At 38.5% G+C, this 26,405-nt stretch overlaps 1 protein-coding gene across 1 annotated transcript; it reads left to right on the top strand.

Moving 5' to 3' along the window:
• The first annotated feature begins 10,087 nt into the window (after nt 1–10,087).
• Nucleotides 10,088–25,166, top strand: dhh (desert hedgehog signaling molecule). The gene is made up of 3 exons (XM_062053110.1): nt 10,088–10,852; nt 16,040–16,301; nt 23,810–25,166. Exons 1-3 carry the CDS (start codon nt 10,472–10,474, stop codon nt 24,574–24,576), a joined length of 1,410 nt encoding a protein of 469 aa, XP_061909094.1. The 5' UTR covers nt 10,088–10,471; the 3' UTR covers nt 24,577–25,166.
• Nucleotides 25,167–26,405: the final 1,239 nt, after the last annotated feature.

Below are 26,405 nucleotides of genomic sequence, written 5' to 3'. Positions count from 1 at the left end.
ATAATCCTAACCCTCTAACCCTGGCCCTAACCCTCTAACCCTAACCAAATAACTCTAAATTAAGTGTTTGTTACTGAGAATATGTTCCCCATACTAAAGTGTTACCAGAAACATAACTTTGTCTTGAATTTGAAAAAAATTTAAAAAATTATTTTTCACTAAAGAAGGGTTCGGTAAATGCGTATATGAAACTGGTGGGGTTCGGTACCTCCAACAAGTTTAAGAACCACTGGTTTATGGACTGTGGACATGCACCTGGGGATAGGTTGATGGGTAACACTAAAGTGTGAGTGTGAATGTTGTCTGTCTATCTGTGTTGGCCCTGGGATGAGGTGGCGACTTGTCCTTCCGCCCGAATGCAGTTGAGATAGGCTCCAGCACCCCCCGCGACCCCGAAAGGGACAAGCGGTAGAAAATGGATGGACCTTTTTTGAGCCAAGGCCCATTTTTTTCATTGAAAAAATCCCCAGGCACACCGCAAGCAGAAAACATAAAAAAAATCCATCCATCCATCCATCCATCCATCCATCCATCCATCCATCCATCCATCCATCCATCTTCTTCCGCTTATCCGAGGTCGGGTCGCGGGGGCAGCAGCCTAAGCAGGGAAGCCCAGACTTTCCTCTCCCCAGCCACTTCGTCCAGCTCCTCCCGGGGGATCCCGAGGCGTTCCCAGGCCAGCCGGGAGACATAGTCTTCCTCACGTGTCCTGGGTCTTCCCCGTGGCCTCCTACCGGTTGGACGTGCCCTAAACGCCTCCGGCGTGAAACTCAGTAACCGATATTGACAATAAAAAGTCGTTCTCGCAATTGTTGGATATGAATTCAAACCATAACCAAGCATGCATCCCTATAGCTCTTGTCTCAAAGTAGGTGTACTGTCATGACCTGTCACATCACGCTGTGACTTATTTTGAGTTTTTTGGTGTTTTCCTGTGTGTAGTGTTTTAGTTCTTGTCTTTCACTCCTATTTTGGTGTTGATTGTCATGTATGGATGTACTTTGTACTTTCTGCTTTGATTGATTGAAACTTTTATTAGTAGATTGCAAAGGAAGAGAATACATTATATGAAACAGTACAGTACATATTCCTTACAATTGACCACTAAAGGGTAACACCCAAATAAGTTTTTCAACTTGTTTAAGTCGGGGTCCACGTTAATCAATTCATGGTAAGTCTGTAAGTCTTTGCTGTTGTCCAGCATTCTGTTTTTGTTTACTTTCCAGCCAGTTCAGTTTTGGATTCGTTTTGCATAGCCATCCTTAAGCTTCGATGCCTTTTCTTAGGGACACTCACCTTTTGTTTATTTTTGGTTTAAGCATTTGATACCTTTTTACCTGCACACTGCCTCCTGCTGCCTAACTGAGGCAGTGACAGGAAAAAGGCGAGACTCGCCTCCTGACATCTATAAAGCAATTAGCTACCTGCTGCCACCTACTGATATACCGAGCTCTAGACAGTACAGACACTCAAAAACGGCACATTATTTGCGGATTATAATTACTGGTTGGCATAACATATGTTTAACCCAATTAGGTGGAATTACATAATGGTCCACAGCACACCAAACAATATCTCACGGTACACTCGCGTGCTGCGGCACAGTGGTTGAGAAACACTGAAGTAGCCTACACTATGTTGTTTTGATCCTCCCTTTCCAAACCATCCTTAGACTTAGAATTAGACTTAGACTAACTTTATTGATCCACAAGGGAAATTGTGGTAGATTACATTAATGTTCTCCTCTGATTTCAGATCATCATTTGCACTAAGACAAAATTACTGTTTTAATGATTAGATTCCAGCTCCAGGACCCTCCCCGTCTGTGTTTAATTGCCTTTGTTCTCTTGAAGCTAACAAATTAAGCTAACAAGCTAACTGCATAGAAGCATAAAATCTTAAATAAGCTTCACACACTTATCAAACACACTTAAAATGATAAAATATGTAGGTTTTCATCATTAAAAAAAACATTGATAAAAGATTGGTAGAACTACGGAGCCCCTAAAGGGACATGGGAATTTTTTTTTTTTTAGACATGTATCTCGTGGCCACGAGAAAGTATCTCGTGGCCACGAGAAAGTATCTCGTGGCCACGAGATACTTTCTCGTGGCCACGAGAAACTTTTTATTAAAAAAAAAAAAAAAAAAAAAAAATTAATTTTTTTTTTTTTTTTTTTTTTTTTTTAATAAAAAGTTTCTCGTGGCCACGAGAAACTTTCTCGTGGCCACGAGATACTTTCTCGTGGCCACGAGATACTTTCTCGTGGCCACGAGAAACTTTCTCGTGGCCACGAGAAACTTTCTCGTGGCCACGAGAAAGCATTGGATGCGTGCTGATGGTTTAGTGTGTGTTAAAATGGCAGTTTAGGAGTTAATATGGCTGTATTTCCAGATAGGACTTTCCCCATGTGTGTTGTGGCAAAATGTGAATGCTTGATTAGTAGGTGTGAGACAAACACTTTATCTTCCTGGTTATTGTAACGCTACGTGTTTGACATTATTTAAGACTTTATCATGCCCGGGAAAGGACAGTTTTCCTCTTCTGTGGCTGTGGGGGGTGGGCGTGGCTTGCGGACCTGCAGGGAAGCGGAGTGTGTCAGTTAGTCCCATGTTGATGTCATCAAACTTCTTTCTTGCTTGGAAGATACACACACAATTGTAACTGTTATTTCTTCCTGCAAATAATAAATATGTACAACGTGTTTGGATGTATTCATTTATGTAAAATTGTCATTAAATGTAATATTGCCTGACAAAAAGTGATACGACGTACGTAATATTTTGATATTTACACATCGCATATTTACACACGCGCATCTGACTAGAATACCCTTATGTGCATTACATATATCAACATCAACTACCTACTGTACTGTTTACTTGTTGAAATACCCTTTTTAGAACAAATATCTACCCACATAATTTATATGTGTATATATAATATATATATATATATGTGTATGTATTTATATGCATATATATATATATATATATATATATATATATATATATATATATATATATATATATATATATATATATATATGCATATACATACATACACGTATATATATATATATATATATATATATATATATATATATATATATATATATATATATATATGCATATACATACATACACGTATATATATATATGCATATATATATATATATATATATATATATATATATATATATATATATATGCATATACATACATACACGTATATATATATATATGCATATATATATATATATATATATATATATATATATATATATGCATATACATACATACACGTATATATATATATATGCATATATATATATATATATATATATATATATATATATATATATATATATATATATATATGCATATATATATATATACGTGTATGTATGTATATGCATATATATATATATATATATATATATATATATATATATATATATATATATATATATATATATATATATATATATATATATATATATATATATATATATATATATATATATATATATGCATATACATACATACACATATATATATATATTATATATACACATATAAATTATGTGGGTAGATATTTGTTCTAAAAAGGGTATTTCAACAAGTAAACAGTACAGTAGGTAGTTGATGTTGATATATGTAATGCACATAAGGGTATTCTAGTCAGATGCGCGTGTGTAAATATGCGATGTGTAAATATCAAAATATTACGTACGTCGTATCACTTTTTGTCAGGCAATATTACATTTAATGACAATTTTACATAAATGAATACATCCAAACACGTTGTACATATTTATTATTTGCAGGAAGAAATAACAGTTACAATTGTGTGTGTATCTTCCAAGCAAGAAAGAAGTTTGATGACATCAACATGGGACTAACTGACACACTCCGCTTCCCTGCAGGTCCGCAAGCCACGCCCACCCCCCACAGCCACAGAAGAGGAAAACTGTCCTTTCCCGGGCATGATAAAGTCTTAAATAATGTCAAACACGTAGCGTTACAATAACCAGGAAGATAAAGTGTTTGTCTCACACCTACTAATCAAGCATTCACATTTTGCCACAACACACATGGGGAAAGTCCTATCTGGAAATACAGCCATATTAACTCCTAAACTGCCATTTTAACACACACTAAACCATCAGCACGCATCCAATGCTTTCTCGTGGCCACGAGAAAGTTTCTCGTGGCCACGAGAAAGTTTCTCGTGGCCACGAGAAAGTATCTCGTGGCCACGAGAAAGTATCTCGTGGCCACGAGAAAGTTTCTCGTGGCCACGAGAAACTTTTTATAAAAAAAAAAAAAAAAAAAAAAAAAAATTAATTTTTTTTTTTTTTTTTTTTTTTAATAAAAAGTTTCTCGTGGCCACGAGAAACTTTCTCGTGGCCACGAGATACTTTCTCGTGGCCACGAGATACTTTCTCGTGGCCACGAGATACATGTCTAAAAAAAAAAAAATTCCCATGTCCCTTTAGGGGCTCCGTATAGAACAGATGAAAACTTTTTTCTTTTTTTTTTGTCGAAGCCAGTGCTTCTGAGGCTTTGCTGGAGTCCACCTGCACTGAAGTCTGTTGCTGGTGTAACTACTATATTATTCCTCCATTGTTCCGTCTATCTGTGTTGGCCCTGCAATGAGGTGGCGACTTGTCCAGGGTGTACCCCGCCTTCCCCCCAAGTGCAGCTGAGATAGGCTCCAGCACCCCCCCCCCCGCGACCCCGAAAGGGACAAGCAGTAGAACATGGATGGATAGATGGATGGATGTCATGTCGATCACTTTTTCAAAAGATTAAAAAACATTTCTTCCTATATTTTTATCCTCAGTACTTATTACCAGTGATGTATACTGAGAACTCGTATTTTTTTGTACCGATTCATAATTGGGTCGGTACAGGAGGACCGTTAGGATTCTGGGCAAATGACACGACTATCGATACTTTTCCATCTAGCAAACTGTCCTAGATATGACACTTCTGCCGGCAGCAGTTGATGACACAACACCTGCTTATCCCTTTGTTAAACAGAAAATGTTTAGAAGTGTTGGCTCACTTACTAAAAAGACTGAAAACTTGGCTCGATGCAATATTTGTCCTAAAGTAGTTGTGTCCAAAGAGTTGAAAACAGCAGCAACTCATAAAACACTTGCAACTTACTCATGGAATAAGGTAGGACAGCAGCATGTTTGACTTCTTATTTAGCCTCATCTCCTACAATGTTTGGTAAAGAGTTGACGTGGGGTGGGACAACAGACACGTGCACATTGGCGAATGTCTCTCTGGTGTGGCTAGCAAGCTGCTAAGCTAGCGAAGCTAAGCTAGTCCAGGTCCGAAGCTGCTGTTCTCCGAATGACATTAAGCCAGTGGTTCTTAACCTTGTTGGAGTTACCGAACCCCACCAGTTTCATATGCGCATTCACCGAACCCTTCTTTAGTGAAAAATAAAATGTTAGTTTTTTTCAAATTCAAGACAAAGTTATATGTTTTTGGTAACACTTTAGTATGGGGAACATATTCTAAGTAACAAATACTTAATTTAGAGTTATTTGGACACTAGGGCAGGGGTCGGCAACCCAAAATGTTGAAAGAGCCATATTGGACCAAAAATACAAAGAAAAATCTGTCTGGAGCCGCAAAAAATTAAAAGCCCTATTACATGTGTCATGAGATATAAATTTAATTAAGAGGACTTAAAGGAAACTAAATGAGCTCAAATATAGCTACAAATGAGGCATAATGATGCAATGTGTACATATCGCTAGCCTAAATAGCATGTTAGAGTCGATTAGCTTGCAGTCATGCAGTGACTAAATATGTCTGATTAGCACTCCACACAAGTCAATAACATCAACAAAACTCACCTTTGTGCATTCACGCACGACGTTAAAAGTGTGGTGGACAAAATGAGACAGAAAAAGTGGCATAAAACACGTCCTAGAAAGTCGGAGAAATTTATACATGTAAACAAACTATACGGTGAGTTCAAGGACCGCCAAAATAAGTAGGACAAAACGGCGCTCGCCAAATACTCGAATGAGTGAAGCATATTTAATATAAACAGTGTGATTTATAACAATTAGGGAGGTTTGTGTCATGTTTTTCCTCCTACAGAAACCATACTAAAACAAAAAAATACATTTTTTCCCCTCATCTTTTTCCATTCTTCATACATTTTTGAAAAATCTCTAGAGAGCCACTAGGGCGGCGCTAAAGAGCCGCATGTGGCTCTAGAGCCGCGGGTTGCCGACCCCCGCACTAGGGGAACATATTCTAAGTAATAAAGACTTCATTTAGAGTTATTTGGTCAGGGTTAGGGTTAGAGGGTTAGAGGGTTAGAGGTTTAGGGTTATAATAAGGCCATGCCGAATAAGGCATTAATAAGTACTTAATAATGACTAGTTAAGAGCCAATATGTTACTGATTTGCATGTTAACAAGCAGCTAATTAATGGTGAATATGTTCCCCATACTAAAGTGTTACCATATTTTTTTTACTGGTGCATAAAATGAACCGTGCATGAACATCACCTTGTTCAAAGGACAAAACCAACACAGTGCATAAACTCACAACAAATTACACACCTGCAAATCAGTCAGCTGTTGCCGTATCCGTAATACGCCGATAGGGAGAAGTTTGTATTTACACGATGAGTCGGGTGTGTTTTGACCTCCGCCGAACCCCTGAGGCCGACTCACCGAACCCCTAGGGTTTGATCAAACCCAGGTTAAGAACCACTGCATTAAGCACTCGACTCAGTGAAAGAAACAAGAGTCTGGTGGTCCCGCTTGTAGCTGTTGCTGAGAGAGTTTGCATGCTTTAAATATGTGTCATAAATAAATAAATATTGATATATAAGTTAATGATGCAGAGTTATAAAATATTATTAGAAAATGTGTGATTGCAAAATCTCCTGAGCAAAATGTAAATGTATTTTGTTAATTGTGTTGCAAAGCAGAACGATTGTTGTGATGTTGCGACCCCACGGACTGTTAACAAGGCAGAACATGCAAGAGGGGAGGGTGCTTGAGCACGTTGTCTTCAGCTCCTCGAAAGATTTAAGTGTATTCAATGATTTGTGCAAAACTTCAAGCAAGTGATTATTAGAACCTCTTTTCGTTACAAGCAGCCAACGAGGTATTGTATTTTTGTTATTTAATTTCTTTCCGAGTGTTTATTGATGTGAAATCAAAGTCTGATGTACTGTATTGTACTGTATTTTCTAAGTTACCACGGCGTGTTGGCGTGAATGGTCTATACAACAAGAAGGAGTCGTCAATAAACGCCCGAACTTTCCTGTGTTGCTGTGTATAGAAAGGAGCTACACTGCTTTTTACCGCCTGCTGGAACCTATCTCAGCTGCATTCGGGCGGTAGGCGGGGTACACCCTGGACAAGTCGCCACCTCATCGCAGGGCCAACACAACTAGAATAACATCATTCACACTCACATTCACACACTAGGGCCAATTTAGTGTTGTCAATCAACCTATCCCCAGGTGCATGTCTTTGGAGGTGGGAGGAAGCCGTTGTACCCGGAGGGAACCCACGCAGTCAGGGGGAGAACATGCAAACTCTTCACATGAGCCCGGGTAAGAAACCCAGGACCTTCTCGCTGTGAGGCACGAGCACTAACCACTGCTTCACCGTGCTGCCCATTATAAAGATTTTATAGGACAATTCCAATAGCTCCAAATAGGATAGTTAAATACACAAATACGATGCACATTACAATCAAACAGCTATTGGGTAATAAGTACAATACTTACAGACAAAAACTTTGCAGCTGGGCTCAATATGCTGCTTCTGACCATGACAACACCTTGGGACAACCTGAACTGAATGCATACTTGCAAACGATACAACAAAATAAAACATTTCACAGAAATCCTCATTTAAAATTGCCAAACGAGGGCAAAATACACTCATATCTCTGTATATGTTTTACTATTATAACTTCTGAGAAACACCTGTAAACATTGCAAGTTTACTTTCTGTTGAAGTATTACATGAACAGTTCCTTTTACGGTACTTTATCAGCATACTGTATGCATAGTGCATGTGCTGCTAGTATGTTTGACATTATCTTGCCTTGCAAACCTAATTGACTTTCTCAAAGCTTAAAAGGCAGGTTTTGAGAAAAGACTTTACCTGCTGTAAAAAGTCTGGTGTTATCCCCTCGTGTAGTATTAAAAATGTTTACATCTTAACACCAAGTTGTATATAGTACCAATAGGAGTGATACATTTCGGTAAGAAATATCAGTATTGGTTACCAGTATTGATCAAATCCTATTGATACTTATTGCATATTTTTGAACTGTTGCATTGGATTGTGGTTAGATAGTGCATATGTCCTGAATATGTACAGTCGTGGTCAAACGTTTACATACACTTGTAAAGAACATAATGTCATGGCTGTCTTGAGTTTCCAATAATTTCTACAACTCTTGTTTTTTTCTGATAGTGATTGGAGCACATATTTATTAGTCACAGAACTTTCCTCCAGAAGGTCTTATCTTTGTCCATGTGATGTCAGATGAAACAAAAATTGAGCTGTTTGGCCACAATACCCACCAATATGTCTGGAGGAAAAAAAGTGAGGCCTTTAATCCCAGGAACATCATACCTACCGTCAAGCATGGTGTGGGTAGTATTATGCTCTGGGCCTGTTTTGCTGCCAATGGAACTGGTGCTTTACAGAGAGTAAATGGTACAATGAAAAAGGAGGATCAATCAATCAATCAATGTTTATTTATATAGCCCTGAATCACAAGTGTCTCAAAGGGCTGCACAAGCCACAACGACATCCTCGGTACAGAGCCCACATTACCTCCAAATTCTTCAGGACAACCCAGACGTTGGGTCTTGGGCGCAGTTGGGTGTTCCAACAGGACAATGACCCCAAACACACGTTAAAAGTGGCAAAGGAATGGCTAAATCAGGCTAGAATGAAGGTTTTAGAATGACCTTCCCAAAGACCTGACTTAAACGTGTGGACAATGCTGAAGAAACAAGTCCATGTCAGAAAACCAACAAATTTAGCTGAACTGCACCAATTTTGTCAAGAGGAGTGGTCAAAAATTCTACCAGAAGCTTGTGGATGGCTACCAAAAGCTCCTTATTGCAGTAAAACTTGCCAAGGGACATGTAACCAAATATTAACATTGCTGTATGTATACTTTTGACCCAGCAGATGTGGTCACATTTTCAGTAGACCCATAATAAATTCCTAAAAGAACCAAACTTCATGAATGTTTTTTGTGACCAACAAGTATGTGCTCCAATCGCTCTATCACAAAAAAATAAAGAGTTGTAGAAATTATTGGAAACTCAAGACAGCAATGACATTATGTTCTTTACAAGTGTATGTAAACTTCTGACCACGACTGTACAATTACTTTAAAGCAGTGATGCGTAGGAGTCCTCCAGGGTTGTTCCAGTATTCCCAGAGATAGCACAGTGTGCAAGATCTGACCTCTCACCCACCATTAATCCGAGCTTCCCTGTATGTCAGTCCTCTGGAACGGCAATTTATTCCTCCGCTCTCTCTCTCTCTTTCTCCCTTTTTTTTTTACAGCATTATCAGACACATTTAATGACTTTGCCAGCTATTGTTCTGAGATGGATAAAAATAATGTTTTCGAGGGAGAGGTCTCGGGGCCACCTTAGGTTCCTCCAACACAGGAAGTGAGGAAGACTTTTAGGGGTGTCAAGGCTGAACACTTGTCTTCTCTGCATAACCTTTGCTTTCAAGTTTGTCTATTAATAACATTGATGTTTTTGTCTTCAACATTTGACCTAACAGTCAGACTTGTGTTTGGAAATGACACATGAAGGGGCAAAAGACTGTAGCAAATTTGTGTTGTTGACATAATAAATGTACTTGCTATTATTCTTCTTCTTCTTCAATAGTGGTTTTAATCTATTCTTTCAATCTCACATCCAAAAGAGCATTTGTTTGGCAGAAGTCGTCTGACAGTCTGATATGCGGTAAAAGGAGGATGGTGTGGGCGGCGGGGGTGTCATTGTGTTAACGCGAGTAGACTAATCATATGTCCTTTCAAAGGTTGAATTGGAGGCGTGTGCTGGCGCAGTGGGAGCGCGCAGAAAGGAAGGGAGGGCAATCTGCTCCTGACTAATAAGACCCAATGGCTGGTGAAAGGTGGCCAGGAACGCTTCAAGTCGACAGGGGACACTGGAAGAAGAAGACGAAGAGGAGGAGGAGGAAATCAGGAGGATGATAGCCTGACTGTTGGACTTTATGGTGTGTGCATGTGGATTAGCGGTGACTTGGAGAGGAGCGCCAATTGTGACAGGTAGAAAATGAAGATGACTTTAACTGCACATGTGGCTCCCATGAGTGGAATCTTAGCACAGAAACAAGTATTAGTTTGAACATCTTAGAGCCTATACTTCAAAGGAGCATTATGTCCTAATAGCAAGTGAGTTCTCATGGTCAAGGTCTCGGTTATTTGGAATGGATCAAGCTGTGACCCCATCCTACATGTCACCCAAGCCTCCCCAATGAAGCAGCCCGGCCAGGCCCGGAGCTCTCAGCTCGGCCTGCTGGCCTTGTGGACCTGCCTGTGTCTGGCGGAGGGATGCGGACCCGGGCCCGGGTACGGCATACGGTCCAGGCCCAGGAAACTGACGGCCATGCACTACAAGCAGTTCTTCCCCAATTTCTCAGAGAACAACCTGGGGGCCAGCGGGAGGGCAGAGGGCAAGATCACGCGGAACTCGGAGCGCTTCAATGAATTGGTGTGCAACTACAACCCCGATATTGTGTTCAAAGACGAAGAGAACACCAATGCCGACCGCTTCATGACAAAGGTATGTAAGAGGGATACTCATAATCTAATAATTCACCTCATTCATTGCATGCCTTTGCTGGGCTCCTAACACAAACACAACAGAGTATATGTTTAACCCAACTTCCCCTCCCTTTTCTTAAGATAAAACCATGAGGAGGTAATTCAACACTGCCTCTTAAGAGGTTGACTTCCGCGTCGGCTCCTTTTAATCTTTAACCTTTGTTATTAGGAGTACTGCCATGACAGGTGTATGCAGAATCACCTCACCGTCAACACTATAATAGCCATCACGATTTGCTATTTAAATCCCACACATGCACTGCTGTGACTTTCTTTGATTTCCAGGCTATAAATCTGTGATCCTTCCCATCGCGGTTGATGAATGACGACGGTTGTGTACATGTGTGCCCTTCTAATACCCACTTTTGACTGCATGTGCCCCTCTTTTGCCCAGATGTGAAAGACGCTCATTGTGTGTCACTCGGAGAGAGGTCGCCTATACGAAATTCCCGCCTGCTGAAGTAATGGCACCGTTGGAAAAGCCACTTATTGTAGTTGTGACAATGAAACGCCTCTCTTCAATGGCATTGGGAGGGAAAATGTATCTAGTTTGCTTTCTGGCCCTCTTGTTCTCACCCTTTTGCTGTCACATTCCACAGTGCATGCCAATACATTTTCCCATCTGCCTTCTCCTTTCTTTATTCCACAGCATTTTCCCACATTTCTCATTAGATAATAAACTGGGTCTATTCAACTGGCGGCCCGGGGACCAAATTCGGCCTGGGAATGACACCATACCAGCCTTCGAGTTCAGTTAAAAACTTGGGAGACAAACATTTTTGCAGCAAATTTCTAAATTCCTACAAACAATGGAGGACCACTGTGAACACATTGGCAGATCCTTGCATTGACATGTTAACCTTGCTTGCAAACATAAAATACAAATTCAGCCCGGGAATGACACCGTACCAGCCTTCGAGTTCAGTTAAAAACTTGGGAGACAAACATTTTTGCAGTAAATTTCTAAATTCCTAAAAACAATTGAGGACCACTGTAAACACATTGGCAGATCCTTGTATTGACATTTTAACCTTGCTTGCAAACATAAAATACAAATTCAGCCCGGGAATGACACCGTACCAGCCTTCGAGTTCAGTTAAAAACTTGGGAGACAATACATTTTTGCAGCAAATTTCTAAATTCCTAAAAACAATTGAGTATCACTGTAAACACATTGGCAGATCCTTGCATTGACATTTTAACCTTGCTTGAAAACATGAAATACAAATTCAGCCTGGGAATGACACCGTACCAGCCTTCGAGTTCAGTTAAAAACTTGGGAGACAATACATTTTTGCAGCAAATTTCTAAATTCCTAAAAACAATGGAGGACCAATGTGAACAAATTGGCAGATCCTTGCATTGACATTTTAACCTTGCTTGCAAACATGAAATACAACTTCAGCCCGGGAATGACACCATACCAGCCTTCGAGTTCAGTTAAAAACTTGGGAGACAAACATTTTTGCAGCAAATTTCTAAATTCCTAAAAACAATGGAGGACCAATGTGAACACATTGACAGATCCTTGTATTGACATTTTAACCTTGCTTGCAAACATAGAATATTGTGGTCCAAACTTGTGATTTACATAACTGAGGCGTCCCTTAAGGCAGCCCTTTAAGTCCTCTATTTTTTAGATGTTTCACATTTTTTTTGTAATGTGATTTATGTAACTAAGGTGTTGCTGTAGTTTGTTTACTTCAGGTGCAGTCAGTAGTCAATTGTTCAACTTCTTTAGTTATACTAGTGGTATTTCTCAAGGTTCCATTTTCATTCGCTATTGAACTGGTGGCCCGCGAGTTCAATTAAAAAAAAACTGGTGAGAGGCTCACATTTTTGTTGCAAATTCTTAAAAACACTGTAATGCTGTCATAGATATGCTCTTTAACTAGCTTTTTTTGCAGAACGTCTTTAAAAACAGCAGAGCGCTCATAACTCTAACAAAATAAATTGATAAATATCTCCTGAAAGCTTATACTCCGGAATATACAAAAGAAGACTAATAGTGAAGGGTCCTTAGTTTTCTGGAAATGTGGCCCCCAGAACATTTAAGTTGAATATGCCTGTAAACCTTTAAAGGCCTCAGCATCCCGACTGATGACTGCATCACTTCGTCCATCATTTCCCGTGCAGTGTACTATTTTGTGAGGGTTACAACCCACGGGAGTGCTAAAGAGTCACAACCCTCATCAAATGTCTCATGGGTCAGGCACAGGCAGTGAATGGCCTTGATTATTCTATCACCCTGACAAAAAGGAGCAAAGGAATGCACCAAACTGGCTACAGTAGCTTTTTTCCCGTTTAATATCCCGATTGTTTGAGGAAGGTTGAAACTAGCTTCTAGGAAAGTATGTAGCAGCGCAAACAAAGAATTATGAATGAACACAGTGTTGAAATAGTGTAATCAAATTCCCCAGGGTCACATTTGAGAGCAGCGAAGTGTGTAATGGACTTGCACGTTGCACTTAACTTCACCTTGTTAATAAATGATAACAAATGTCTGACATTTCTGCTTGAGTGGGGTTCAAACGTGCCATACACTGTAATCTAAATCTGGAGTCATTTCATATTCATGTTCTCTTCATTCAGGTTGAATTAATTTTTTAAAAAGATGCATAAGAGATGCAGTCTATGTAATCTTCTCAATCTCAAACAAATATCATACTGTGGGAGTGCAACAAGAAACATACATAAAAATCTTATTTTTGTTAGGGTTTCGCAAACAGCAGGGATATTCAACAAAATTATTTTGGATGCCACATTTCAAGAAAGCTCTCCCTTATTATTCATATTTTGTATATTCCGGAGAACCAGCGTCCTCTAAGTGGACATTTGATTTTGGTGTATTTATTTTGTCAGAGTCACAGGAGCAGTCTGCTGTTTTTAAGGACCTTCTGCAAAAAAGCTAGTCAAAGATCATCTCTATGAAAACACTCTACACTGTAAACCCGAATAAGTAAGCAGAACTCAAAAAAAGTGAGGCAATCAGTTGCCACATATTTTTGGAGTTCATAAACTCAAATATTTGAGTATATCAGATCGTAAAAGAGTTTATGATAAATCGATCCATCCATCCATTTTCTACCGCTTATCCCTTTCGGGGTCGCGGGGGTTGCTGGAGCCTATATCAGCTGCAATCGAGCGGAAGGCGGGGTACACCCTGGACAAGTCGCCACCTCAAGTTTATGTTAAATGTATGTTTAAATAATAATTGAATTAAAATGACCAATTAAGCCAACTCAAAAATGTTCCTCCTCGTGTCTGCTGCCTGAAGAGGAAGTGCACGCAAATGCTACAAAATAAAAGCACTTCCCCTCTGTGTGCGTGTGTGTGCGCGTGCGTGCGCGCGCACGTGCATGTAATAATTTATATATACATACACACACAGAGTATAATAATACAAATCTATAACGCGATTGATTCACTCTTAATTTATTCTTGATTCGATTTAATGATTTGTTATTTCAAAATAAAACCAAACTATGTTTAGTCCACTGAGTTTTAAGTAACTGTGAGTTAATTATTTTAAGTAGCAGTTACATAATCTGCAAACATGTTCATATTGATTAAAAATAACAAGTTTAATTAACTTAAAAAGAAGTAAAATGTTACTCACACTCAACATTTTTAAGTAAGTACAACTTTTAACAACTTTTTAAGTTTACACTACTTATTCTAATTCATTATTTTGAGCATTCGGGTTTACAGTCATAGTGTTTTTAAATTGAGTCCCTCACAAGCTTTTTAAACTGAACTCGCGGGCCACCCGTTGAATAGCACAAATGAGGACCTAAGGTAGAACCTTGAGGAACACCTAGAATAACTAAAGAAGTTGGAAAAAGTTACTAGTGACTGCATCTGAAGTGCTACGTCGACACCTTTTTTTTTTTTTTTACATAGATCACATTCCAAACAAAAAGTAATTGCCAACAAGGAGAGGACTTAAAAGGGATTCTTGAGGAACACCTCAGTTATGTAAATCACAAGTTTGAATTCCAGTAGTGTATGTTAGCTCGCTGGGTTAAAATGTCAAAGCAAGGATCTGACAATGTGTTTACAGTGGTCCAAGTTCCTCTATACCAGTGCTTCTCTCTACAGTAACTGTAAATAATATAATTTGTCTACAGAATTGTTATAACTATACCCCTGCATAAAACATTGTAGGTTACCACGAATTGATTAACGTGGACCCCGATTTAAACAAGTTTAAAAACGTATTTGGGTGTTACCATTTAGTGGTCAATTGTACGGAATATGTACTGTACTGTGCAATCTACTAATAAAAGTTTCAATCAAATCAAAAGTTTATTAGCATTAAAGGAAACAACACACCAGCCTTTCCTCATCTCCCACCATGATTACAGTGAAGCCAAGTGCTACAAACACATATTCATATTCTGTAATGAAAAAAAGCATGTTCCCCAAGGTCATAAGCATACCCCCTGGCATTGCACCACGCCCCACCATTTGAGAAGGACTGCTCTATACAATAGGATCCCTTTAGTATTTTTTAGGAATTTTCTGTTAAAATGTTAGTTTTGAACTGAACTCAGGGGCTAGTATGGTGTCATTCCCTGGATTGGATTTGGCTACCGGGCCCTTAGTTGAATATCCCTGGCATACAGTATTAATGCACATGTCTTATATATATATATATATATATATATATATTTTTTTTTTTTAAGTAACCGGTATATTTAATGCATTGGAATCCTAATGTTTTACGTATATTAGGTTTTTCTTACAAAAGAGCATTATACAACACAAAGTACTACATTTGTCATACTAGCTTCATTTTAGAGGCAATCAGTATGTCTGTAACTCCTCTTTTTGACACTTTACAGTTACGGACAAACTTAGTGCCCTCTAGTGTACAATAGGAAGAACACCCTTTAAGTTGTGCACTGGATGGAAATATTCAACCTGCATTCTATACAGCTGCAAAAATACATATGAACACTCATAAGCTTCTATGAACATGTGGAGGGAATCAAGGTCACGTAAATAGTTGGAAGTCAGTGGGTGCAGTGCCTTGCTGAAGGGAATCTCAGCAGCACCCAAGACAAACTCGCACAGTATTTTAATGGTACGGTATATTGGCTTGGCTCCGAAATAACTGCCCTGTGTTTGACTCTTGTTCTAGCGGTGTAAGGAATGTTTGAACAAGCTGGCCATAGCCGTAATGAACCAGTGGCCAGGGGTGCACCTACGGGTGACAGAGGCCTGGGACGAGGATGGTCACCACCCTCCCGGATCTCTGCACTATGAAGGCCGGGCAGTGGACATCACTACCGACGACAGAGAAACAGACAAGTACGGACTGCTCGCCCAGCTGGCTGTGGAGGCGGGCTTTGACTGGGTCCACTACGAGTCCAAATATCACATCCACTGCTCTGTAAAAGCTGGTAAGATAATGCCTGTCATTAATGCCTGTCCCTCCTTTATCACTGTTAATTCGTTCTAGACATGACCGCAATAAATCAATTTCAGCAAAGTAAGTATCATTAATTATATATCAAATATTTCCATAGCTACAGCATATAAAAGCTGTTTAGAACCTTCTAAATACGTTTAGCAACATGAGAGCCCTTAGTGAAATAACACCCGTTAGTCACCTTTATAACCATTAATCCATTATTGCAGTGGTTCTTGAACTTTTTCACCAAGCACCATCTCAGAAAACATTTGGCTCTCCAAGTACCAACATATTGACCAACATTTAAATACAGTAGCGTAGTAGGACTTAGTATTCATTAAAAACAAAGCAGAGGTTTTAGTTGACAAGTATATTTAATATTTTTGGCCAATGTAACATTACACACAATACACACACATCCTCAACAATGATACGCCATATACAGTTCATATTTACAGACTTCTTTGGCGTACCACTCTATGGAGCCCGCATACCACTAATGGTACGCATACCCCGTTTTGAGAATCGCTGCAATATATTAGTAATGCTGCCTGAGGCTGAGCCAACCAGTGGTCATAATACACATTTAGTGGACAATATTTCAGTAGTATTGATATTTTTAGTTTATTTAGCATTTTTCGCTTTAAAAAATTCACAATTTTGGACCAAAACATTGTAGAATATGCTTTAAGAAATCTGAAAAATGTCATGCATGAGCAAAGGGACGATAAAATATACAGTTCTGTGAAAAATATATATTGCCTTTTTTTCAATTCTATAGTAACCATGTATAATTATTTTGCAGTCTTTTTATTAGAATAATATAAAAAAAAGTTCATTTTCTAAGACAATACATGGCAATGTCAACTTTTGTGTTAAATCCCACAAGTACAACAAAAGCTACTTCACTGAGGCAAAAAGCACTCCAAAGAACACAACATTGCACTACTGGCACTGGTACTATAGTAGTTAACAAACAGTAGCTGACTTTTTGTGCAGCAGATGTGGGATTAAGTTGCAGAAACATGCTCTTCTAAAACTTCAAAGGAATAAAACCCCAGTTAATGTCCTTGCAAAAACCTTTATTTCATGGCGCCGTAACACTGCCATTAACGACACTGCGAAAGTGCATTTTGTCATTGTAAAAAAATATGTATTGACACTGAAAAAGGTTTTACTGAACTTGAAAACACAACACAGACATACAAAATGTATTTCATTGGGATTTTCTCGTGCTTCTTAAAGGACAACTGCACTTTTTGGGAATTCTGCCTATTATTCGCAATCATTAAGACAAGAACACATATGTTTTTCTTTTTTTATGCATTCTAACCAGTAAATAGATTACATTTAGTGCTCCAGGCGAGTGTGAACTCCCAAACGAGAAAAGTTTACACCCCCATCCCACAGAGAAAATAATGTAGCATTACACAGTTAGTAATTATTTTTTTGACATGTCAAGACAAAAATGCAGTCTTAAGAAAAAAATAAGCCATTTAAATAATTTTACCTGAAAATAAAATAATAACACCTACAAATGTAGTGCAAATGGCATTGGAGGGAAATTGGGGTAATCATCCACGTTCTCTTAATTGTCTCTCCATTCACTAAATGTCTGTGGGGGAATGTGATGTCTGAGTTTACCTCATAAGGTCTTCGACGAAGTAATTCAGTTCCTCGTGTATCAGTCAAATGGTGTGGACAATCAGCAGGATCAATAGGGCAGCTTTGAATAGATTCACAGGCATCGGTTGAAGCTAAGGATGTGTCTTCAGGTTGCTGGATTGTAACATTGAGTCTGCTGCTACTACTTCATCATCCTGTAAGAAAATTAAACACAAACACAGAACAATTTTGGGGGCGGCGTAGCTTGGTTTGTAGGGTGGCCGTGCCAGCAACTTGAGGGTTCCAGGTTCGATTCCCGCTTCCGCCATCCTAGTCACTGCTGTTGTGTCCTTGGGCAAGACACTTTACCCACCTGCTCCCAGTGCCACCCACACTGGTTTAAATGTAACTTAGCTATTGGGTTTCACTATGTAAAGCACTTTGAGTCACTAGAGAAAAGCGCTATATAAATATGATTCACTTCACTTCACAACTTTGAAATGTAGATGTATTGATAATGATCATTTTAGTTAAATTACAAGACAAACATTTTCCATTTTGATGGATGGATGGATGGACTCTGTTTTGAGTGTTCACTGTGCCCTGTTATTATAATGAGTATAAATAATGATATACTGTAATTCTATATCAAAGTATATAGGCAAAGTATATATAATATATATGAGTATAATATAATGATAGGGGGGCTGCACGGTGGTACAGGGGTTAGTGCATGTGCCTCACAATAAGAAGTTCCTGGATTGGATCTCCGGCCTCAGGGTCTTTTTGTGTGGAGTTTGCATGTTCTCCCCGTGACTGCGTGGGTTCCCTCCGGGTACTCCGGCTTCCTCCCACCTCCAAAGACATGCACCTGGGGATAGGCTGACAGGCGACGCTAAATTGGCCCTAATGTGTGAATGTGAGTGTGAATGTTGTCTGTCTATCTGTGTTGGCCCTGCGATGAGGTAGCGACTTGTCCAGGGTGTACACCGCCTTCCGCCTGAGTGCAATTGGGATAGGCTCCAGCACTCCCGCAACCCCGAAAGGGACAAGTGGTAGAAAAAAGATTGGACGAATAATGATAGGGTGCAACCCATATTATATGTACATTATAAGTATATATTGTAGTATAGCTAAAAGGTTCATATAACAGCACTGAAAGCTACTTTATGAGCATGTAAGCTAATATCCATTATTCAAATTTGTTATTTTCTCTTGCAGAATGATGTTATTAGTAATCAAAATACATTCAATCACTAATTGTAATGCAGCTAAGTCAACTATTTCAGATGAATAGGCCAGAATGGCTTGAGATTGTTTGAAATTGATTGTGTTTGTCTGATATTGATTTAGATGTATTACCATTGAGCATATATGATGTCTACTTTTTAATTGAAAAAGGATTGTTACTACAGTCTTTTACAAGTAACACACACTCTCTTGGATTTACATGTAGAGTATGTCTCTCGCTTTCTGACTAGATGCTGTAGTGTAAAACACAAAATGGCACAAAATGTCATCAATGCATGCATTGTAATTTTACAGTGCTTTTTTATAATATGATGCAAATATTACATTTATGTTGCATTTATTGATAAATAAATCATAGATGATGCAAGTAAATTCTCCTGCAATCATATTGTAATGATTTCTTCATGGCGAGGCTCAGGTGAACACACAGTACCACCTCCTCCTCTGTAGCAGCCTCTCCATGAGCCTGTCGCGGCTGTAAATATTTTCTGATTGCATCAAGAATTCTAAATCATCGCAAATAGCATCCATTATTTCACTTAAATAATATCTTACATTGCAGCCAAATGAGCCAGTAGCCGAGCTTACAATGAATACATTTTAAGTTTGGGTTACCGACTTCTTCATCCGTCGTGCATTTCTGGATTTTTTGCTCTACAGGTTTTTAAGAAAACGTTCCAATTAAGTGTACAGTGTGTGCATTATACACACATTTTTATTATTTTAAATTTGTATTATTTTTTTACATTCTGCAATGGATGGCAGCCCGGGCGGCCGCCTGATTCGCCTGTTGGAAAAGACAGCCCTGATTCTGCCCATAAGACGCTTAAAAAAACCCATCCAAACACTTCCATCAACGTTTTATATAGTTTAGTTTTAGTTTAGTTTATTCTTCTTCTTCGGTCAATGGTCAACAAAATAAACAAACAGTTGTACATTCATAGATTGAAAAAGAAAATGTTGCAAACCGAAAGGGTTTAGGCTGAAGTTGAACACTTATTGCGCCTAACCCTATAAACAATGTCAAGTACAAGATGAACTTCCGAAAATTATGAAATGTCCTTTGTACAACATATTATAAATACACATTATACACAACATTAACACAGTTGAATTATATACACAGTAAAGGCATGTGAAATATCCTTGTACACGTGTTAAACCTTTGCACCAATTATATACAAACAATTATATTGCCATTATTATTTATATCTCACATTTAGTTTTTAATTAACATTGATCATAGTATTAACTACAGTGTTGATTCAAGTATGCTGTAAGTATATATGTTATGTAGAAACAGGTACATTCATAATGACATGCAATATTTATGTATTTTGCTCATTTTAAGTATACGGCTGCGCATTAATTTAAAAAAAAAAATGCATCGCTACGTTCGCTTTTTCCTTCATCAACATAATTGATTTTTACTCACTGCAGACTTCATGAGAGCCATCAAACATAATAAAACAGCACTTACTGTACAATGTCTGCTCTCACTGGGATGCCGACTGTTAGGATCAGGGGCGTCACTAGCTTTTGAGGACAGAGGGGGCTTAGCCCCCAGGAGATGCAGGATGCGAGCAAATGTAGCGCACGAGCACAAAACTTCACAAAAGGCTAACAAAGACTTAGAAATTATTCATTGTTATTATTATTATTTCAGTCAGTATATTTTCAATCTGTGTTCAGTACAACAACAAACATGGGTTTGCACAGTGACATTTTGTTTACAGCATCAACAAGAAACAATTACTTGCATGATCCTTCAAGATACACTGAAACACAATGAAAGTCATGGCATTAGCCTCTATGTTATTAATTCACAAATTAGAGGCTAATGCCACGACTTTCGCTCACAATACGATAATTGTTTGTTCCCAAATATTTTGAAGTTGCACAGATTACATTTTGGGCACATATGTGACTAAAATGGTTGTAAATTCAAGCCCTGGAAATATTACTTAATTACTTGAATTAAAGTAATATCTGGATCGGGATAATTTGGCTTATATATAATATATTTATATATATATATTATGGCAAGCCGTTAAGGAAATTAAATATATATGGAAGTCTGAATAGAAATGAGAAACGTTTATATATACTGTAAATAAGTCTGCTGATCTGAAAAAGAGCCAAAGCTGTCAAAGAGCTGAGGGACCATCTTCAAAGTGCAATGCTGAAACAAATAATGCAAACAATAAAATGTAACTTCCAGGGCTTGAGATTAATGTAGTCCCGTCGTCCCGGGGACGGTAAAAAAAAATGCATGGGACGAAATGAAATGCTCCCCGGGACGATGGCTTTTAACCATTTTTTTTCTTTTTCTTTTTATGTATTTATTCATTTTACATTTTATATTAAATGTCTTGGTTTTTCCTCCCTCTGAAAATCCTATGAAATGTTTAACAAGCCATCCTATAATAATACAACAGCTAATAATGTAACAATACAATAAAACAAATATATTTAATGATGTTTTTTTCATTATTTTAACAATAGGCTAATGTATATTACTTTATATAGATTCTACAAGAAACACAAAACTTAAAAACTAAATTATTTACAATTGCAGACACAAGGTTTCATGCAGCTTCAATCATTGTAAAGGAAGACGGAAGTCCACGCAGGAGAAAAATTACTACAAAGATGGTGTCTGGGTTTTTTTAATATAAATATATATATATAGTCATACGTGAATGAGCTCAGCTCCTGTTCTCCTCCATGTGTAAAGTGAGAAACACAGCTGATGCTCCAGAAGGAGGTAACCCCAAAGATAGCAAATGGTAAAAAAGAGTGCACATTTAACTTTATAAATAACCAGGACCTTCATGATGCATTTCAGGCTAACTAAGTAGCAGCATTGTTTTAGAGCGAGAATGTAACTTTTTGTCAAACACAGACCTGGTGTAAAGTGGAGCTAATACATTTTACTACAGGCAGTGATGAATACTTACTTTCTTGAAAAAGTTTCTCATGTCCATTTTGCATCCGTTCACATTCTTGTTCTGCAGTGCTGTGTGCTAATGTGCTTCGTACACCTGCAGGACCGCAAGCAAGGTCGAGGAGAAAATGCGGACTGGATTTTGAGTGATGTGGGCATTTTCTATATGAACAAGTGGAATGGATTGGATACCGACGCACTAAAGGGGCTCTCTACCTTACGCTATAAAGTGAGGGGAAACTGAGTGAATAATGACAGGTTATATGATTATTTATTTGAACTCATAATCAGGCCACTTTATAATGAATATGTCGGCATGTATTTGTAAAAAAAAAAAATATATATATATATATATATATATATATATATATATATATATATATATATATATATATATATATATATATATATATATATATATATATATATATATATATATATATATATATATATATATATATTTTATTTTTTTTTTAACACCAAATTATTTACGGGGGCTTAAGAATATTTTAGGGGGGCTTGAGCCCCCCTAAAATAGGCCTAACAACGCCAATGGTTAGGGTGTTGATATATTCCCGTTTAGATGAATAATGACTAAAATCCTGGCAAAGGGAGGTGGAACTAAGTGTCTTTTTGGATCTCTTTTGCCATTACTGTCTAAGATGGTAGATGGCAAATGGATTATACTTGTATAGCGCTTTTCTACCTTCAAGGTACTCAAAGCGCTTTGACACTATTTCCACATTCACCCATTCGCACACACATTCACACACTGATGGCGGGAGCTGCCATGCAAGGCGCTAACCACGACCCATCAGGAGCAAGGGTGAAGTGTCTTGCTCAAGGACACAACAGACGTGACTAGGTTGGTAGAAGCTGGGGATTGAACCAGGAACCCTCAGGTTGCTGGCACGGCCACTCTCCCACGTCACGTAAGATGGGCTGTCAAAGTGTACCAACACCTCAGATTATGTCCACACTATTTTACTATCAAGGTGAGAGGCATAATTTATAATCTAGAATAAACTTTCACAAGCTCCGAGGCAAGCAAGCAGCTCATCATCTGATGATGTCAATACAGCAGCATAAGGAAGTTGCCGCTCTCTGATTAATGCACCTCTAAATGTAGGTCCTTAATGTTAGCGCTTATAATAACAATATCGCTAATACTTGGTTAATATTCAGGTCACAAAATGTAAATGGCGATTTTTGGGTTTATGGTCGAAATAGACGCAATGACTTCATGGTTTCCGTAGGCTCCATTGGAGGCAGACTTTAATTAATGTTTATTTACGAGTTAGAATGCATTAAAAAATACATATGTGTTCTTGTCTCTCATAAGGATTGTGAATTATAGGCAAAATTCCCCCCCAAAAAAGTGCAGTTCCAGTTTAATGCCAGTCTTCATATTTTTTCTTTATGTCCGATTTTTTTTTCAGTGCTGTTGTCTTTCTATTTCAATTTCCTGGTTTTCACTTTCAATGTTATTTTTGTCCACCTTCAGCTGAATGGCATTGTTTTGGTGTGAAGTCTTTTTTTAAATGCCAAAAGTTTTTTCCTTTTCAATATATCTTTTTCTACAATGATAACGTTAATTTCAGTGCCAACATGTAATGCGAGTGTTGTTATGTCAAATGTGTGGAAAGGTTGGCCTCAAAGGTTTTCCCAGTATGTTACTTTGTGTCTGTCGGCAGATCACTCTGTTGCTGTGGAAAAAGGAGGCTGTTTCCCCGGCTGGGCCCGGGTGACTGTTGCTGGAGGCGGGCAAAAGACCTTATCATCACTGACTCCTGGGGACAAAGTCATGGCCGTGTCTGCGACAGGCAAAATTGTATTTAGCCCGATCTTGTTGTTTCTGCATCGGGATCCAGAAGCCCGGTCCGTTTTCCTGTCTTTGGAGACAGAAGACGACCATAGATTGGCCGTCACTCCGGATCACCTGGTCTTCTTAGACCCTGACTGCACACTTGACAGCAGTAAGTACAAGGCTTGGTTTGCCAGTAGAGCCAGAACCCAGGACTGTGTTCTGATCCACCAAGCAGACGGTCGATTCCATCATTCTCGCATCAGTTCCATTTCAGTACAAGAGACTACGGGGGTGTACGCACCTTTGACAGAATATGGAACTTTGTTTGTTGACGGAGTGCTGGTCTCCAGCTATGCACTGGTGGAAGACCATGCACTTGCACACTGGGCGTTTGGACCTCTGAGACTCCTGTTCTCGTTGGAGTACCTGCTGTGGGGGGAAAGCACAAAACAAAAGCAGATGAGTTGCACTAACACAACTTCACTTCATCGCAGCACTTTGGTCACAGCAGCTTGCTACATGAGTAACCGTCCTATTGGACGTCACGTGGTGGACGAGAGACTTAGTCATCAGACGTCCCGCGTGCACTGGTATGCTCGCTTACTGTACAATGTGGCCTCCATCATTTTACACACTGACTCTTTCTACCCTTAAAAAGTAAAGATGTAACTGCTACATTTCTCAATAACACTTCATGCTTCTCATCAATGTGTTGACATGTCAATCTGCGCACTGGATTATATGTAATGGAATATATTATAGACATTATCATGGAATTTTCTCAAATCAATAGAATTTATATTTTTGTACCGTCTAATATACAGGTAATGTTTCCAGTTATAAAAGTTCCACAAATTGCATTGTATGTCCTCACCTTTTGTTCTGTCATAAAATATCAGAAAACTCATTCAACGAGGTTTTGTTTGTTTTTAAATCTGATGTACTGCAAAGTTACAACCATTTCACGCGACACATGGATATGGTGACATGCAGTATATTAAAGCTGGTCTTTGAGGGCAACTACCTTGATTTTACCACCAGTGCATCTTTCAATTGGCTTTAATTCACAACACATTGATTATTTATTGTTGAACACAACCAAGTTGACCCCATTTGCAATATTTGAGCTTGCTGTTTTTGTGCAAAAAAGATGCATAACAGCATCCCCTTGTGGAGAACCTGGCCTTTTGCATATTTTTAATCCCATTGTTTGCCAACAGGCACATACACATAAAACAAGTACTGAAAATGATACACCTTATTTTAACGCTGAGAGAGTGAGTGTGAAAGCGCAATTTCCTTCACTGAAAAATGTGTTTAAAAAGTAACAAACTGAAATGTTGAACACTATGTAGTGAGTCAAATAAAAGCCACCTGGTCTCATTCTGTAAACTTCTGAGCTTTTAAATCTATGGAAAAACCCTAAATGGAAAACCAACAATTGTGTTTGTGTGCTCGGTTGTCAACATCTGTGGAGGTATTCCAAGAGATTATCCTTGAGATGCAGGAGGCAGATGGGAAAAGCAGTCACTCTACTGCTTGTGCACCAATGGCAGGGAGCGGGTGCCCTTAATACTTCCCTCTATTTACGGCCATTGGCCAATCGGCCTGTCGTCCAACCGGTCTCGACCCCCCCTCCCAAATCTAATCCAATCTTGCTAAAGCTGAATGGGGAGTTAACTAATCCTGTCCTAGGGACCAGTAATAACCTATTTTCAAAATGACAACCTCCTTGCACCTCATGTACAGTATGCATAACTCACTGGATATAAGGTAAAACATTTGTTTTAAACCTACATGAATATGCATCTTTTTCTAGTGCCATTTCAAATTACTTTAATAGCTGCTTGCTGCACAAACTTTTACACATTTAGTTTTTCCAAACCTTGAAGTTCACACAAAGGTCTGCACACATGCGCATGTCACAGTGGGTCAAACTGATCAATCCCCTGTGCTGCAGGTGCTTGCTCAGTGCAGTCACTGCACACAATGCAATCACTCCAAATAATACATTTATATTTACTATATTATTTATATTCAATAAGCAACGTCTTGTTTTCTTGGACTTGCATGTGATATGGAAGGTGTGCTAGAGGGCTGAGAATGAGTCTAAATTCCTCTTCAACATGCAATCATACTGCAAACCAGGCATGTCAAACTCCTTTTCATTGAGGGCCATGGCTGCCCTCAGAGGGCCTCTTGTAACATTGAATAATACAATAGTATGTGTATATATATATAATTGCCTATGCATTTGATTATCATATCTTTTTTTTACGCACAATGTAAAAAAATCTTTAGATTGTACCATAAAAAACTGGCAGCTCGCCACCAGAATTTTACCGCAAAATTTGCTTTTTTTTTCTACAGCAAATGTAAGTGGAATGGAAAAACAGTACCACTGTTTTTTTTATGGTAAAATTCATGCAACAGAGCTGCCAATTTGTTTTACTGTAAAATCTACAGTTGTTGTTTTTATAGTG

This window comes from Entelurus aequoreus, linkage group LG07, assembly GCF_033978785.1.
Source record: "Entelurus aequoreus isolate RoL-2023_Sb linkage group LG07, RoL_Eaeq_v1.1, whole genome shotgun sequence".
Taxonomy (NCBI): domain Eukaryota; kingdom Metazoa; phylum Chordata; class Actinopteri; order Syngnathiformes; family Syngnathidae; genus Entelurus; species Entelurus aequoreus.
This window is presented reverse-complemented; position numbering and strand designations above follow the sequence as displayed.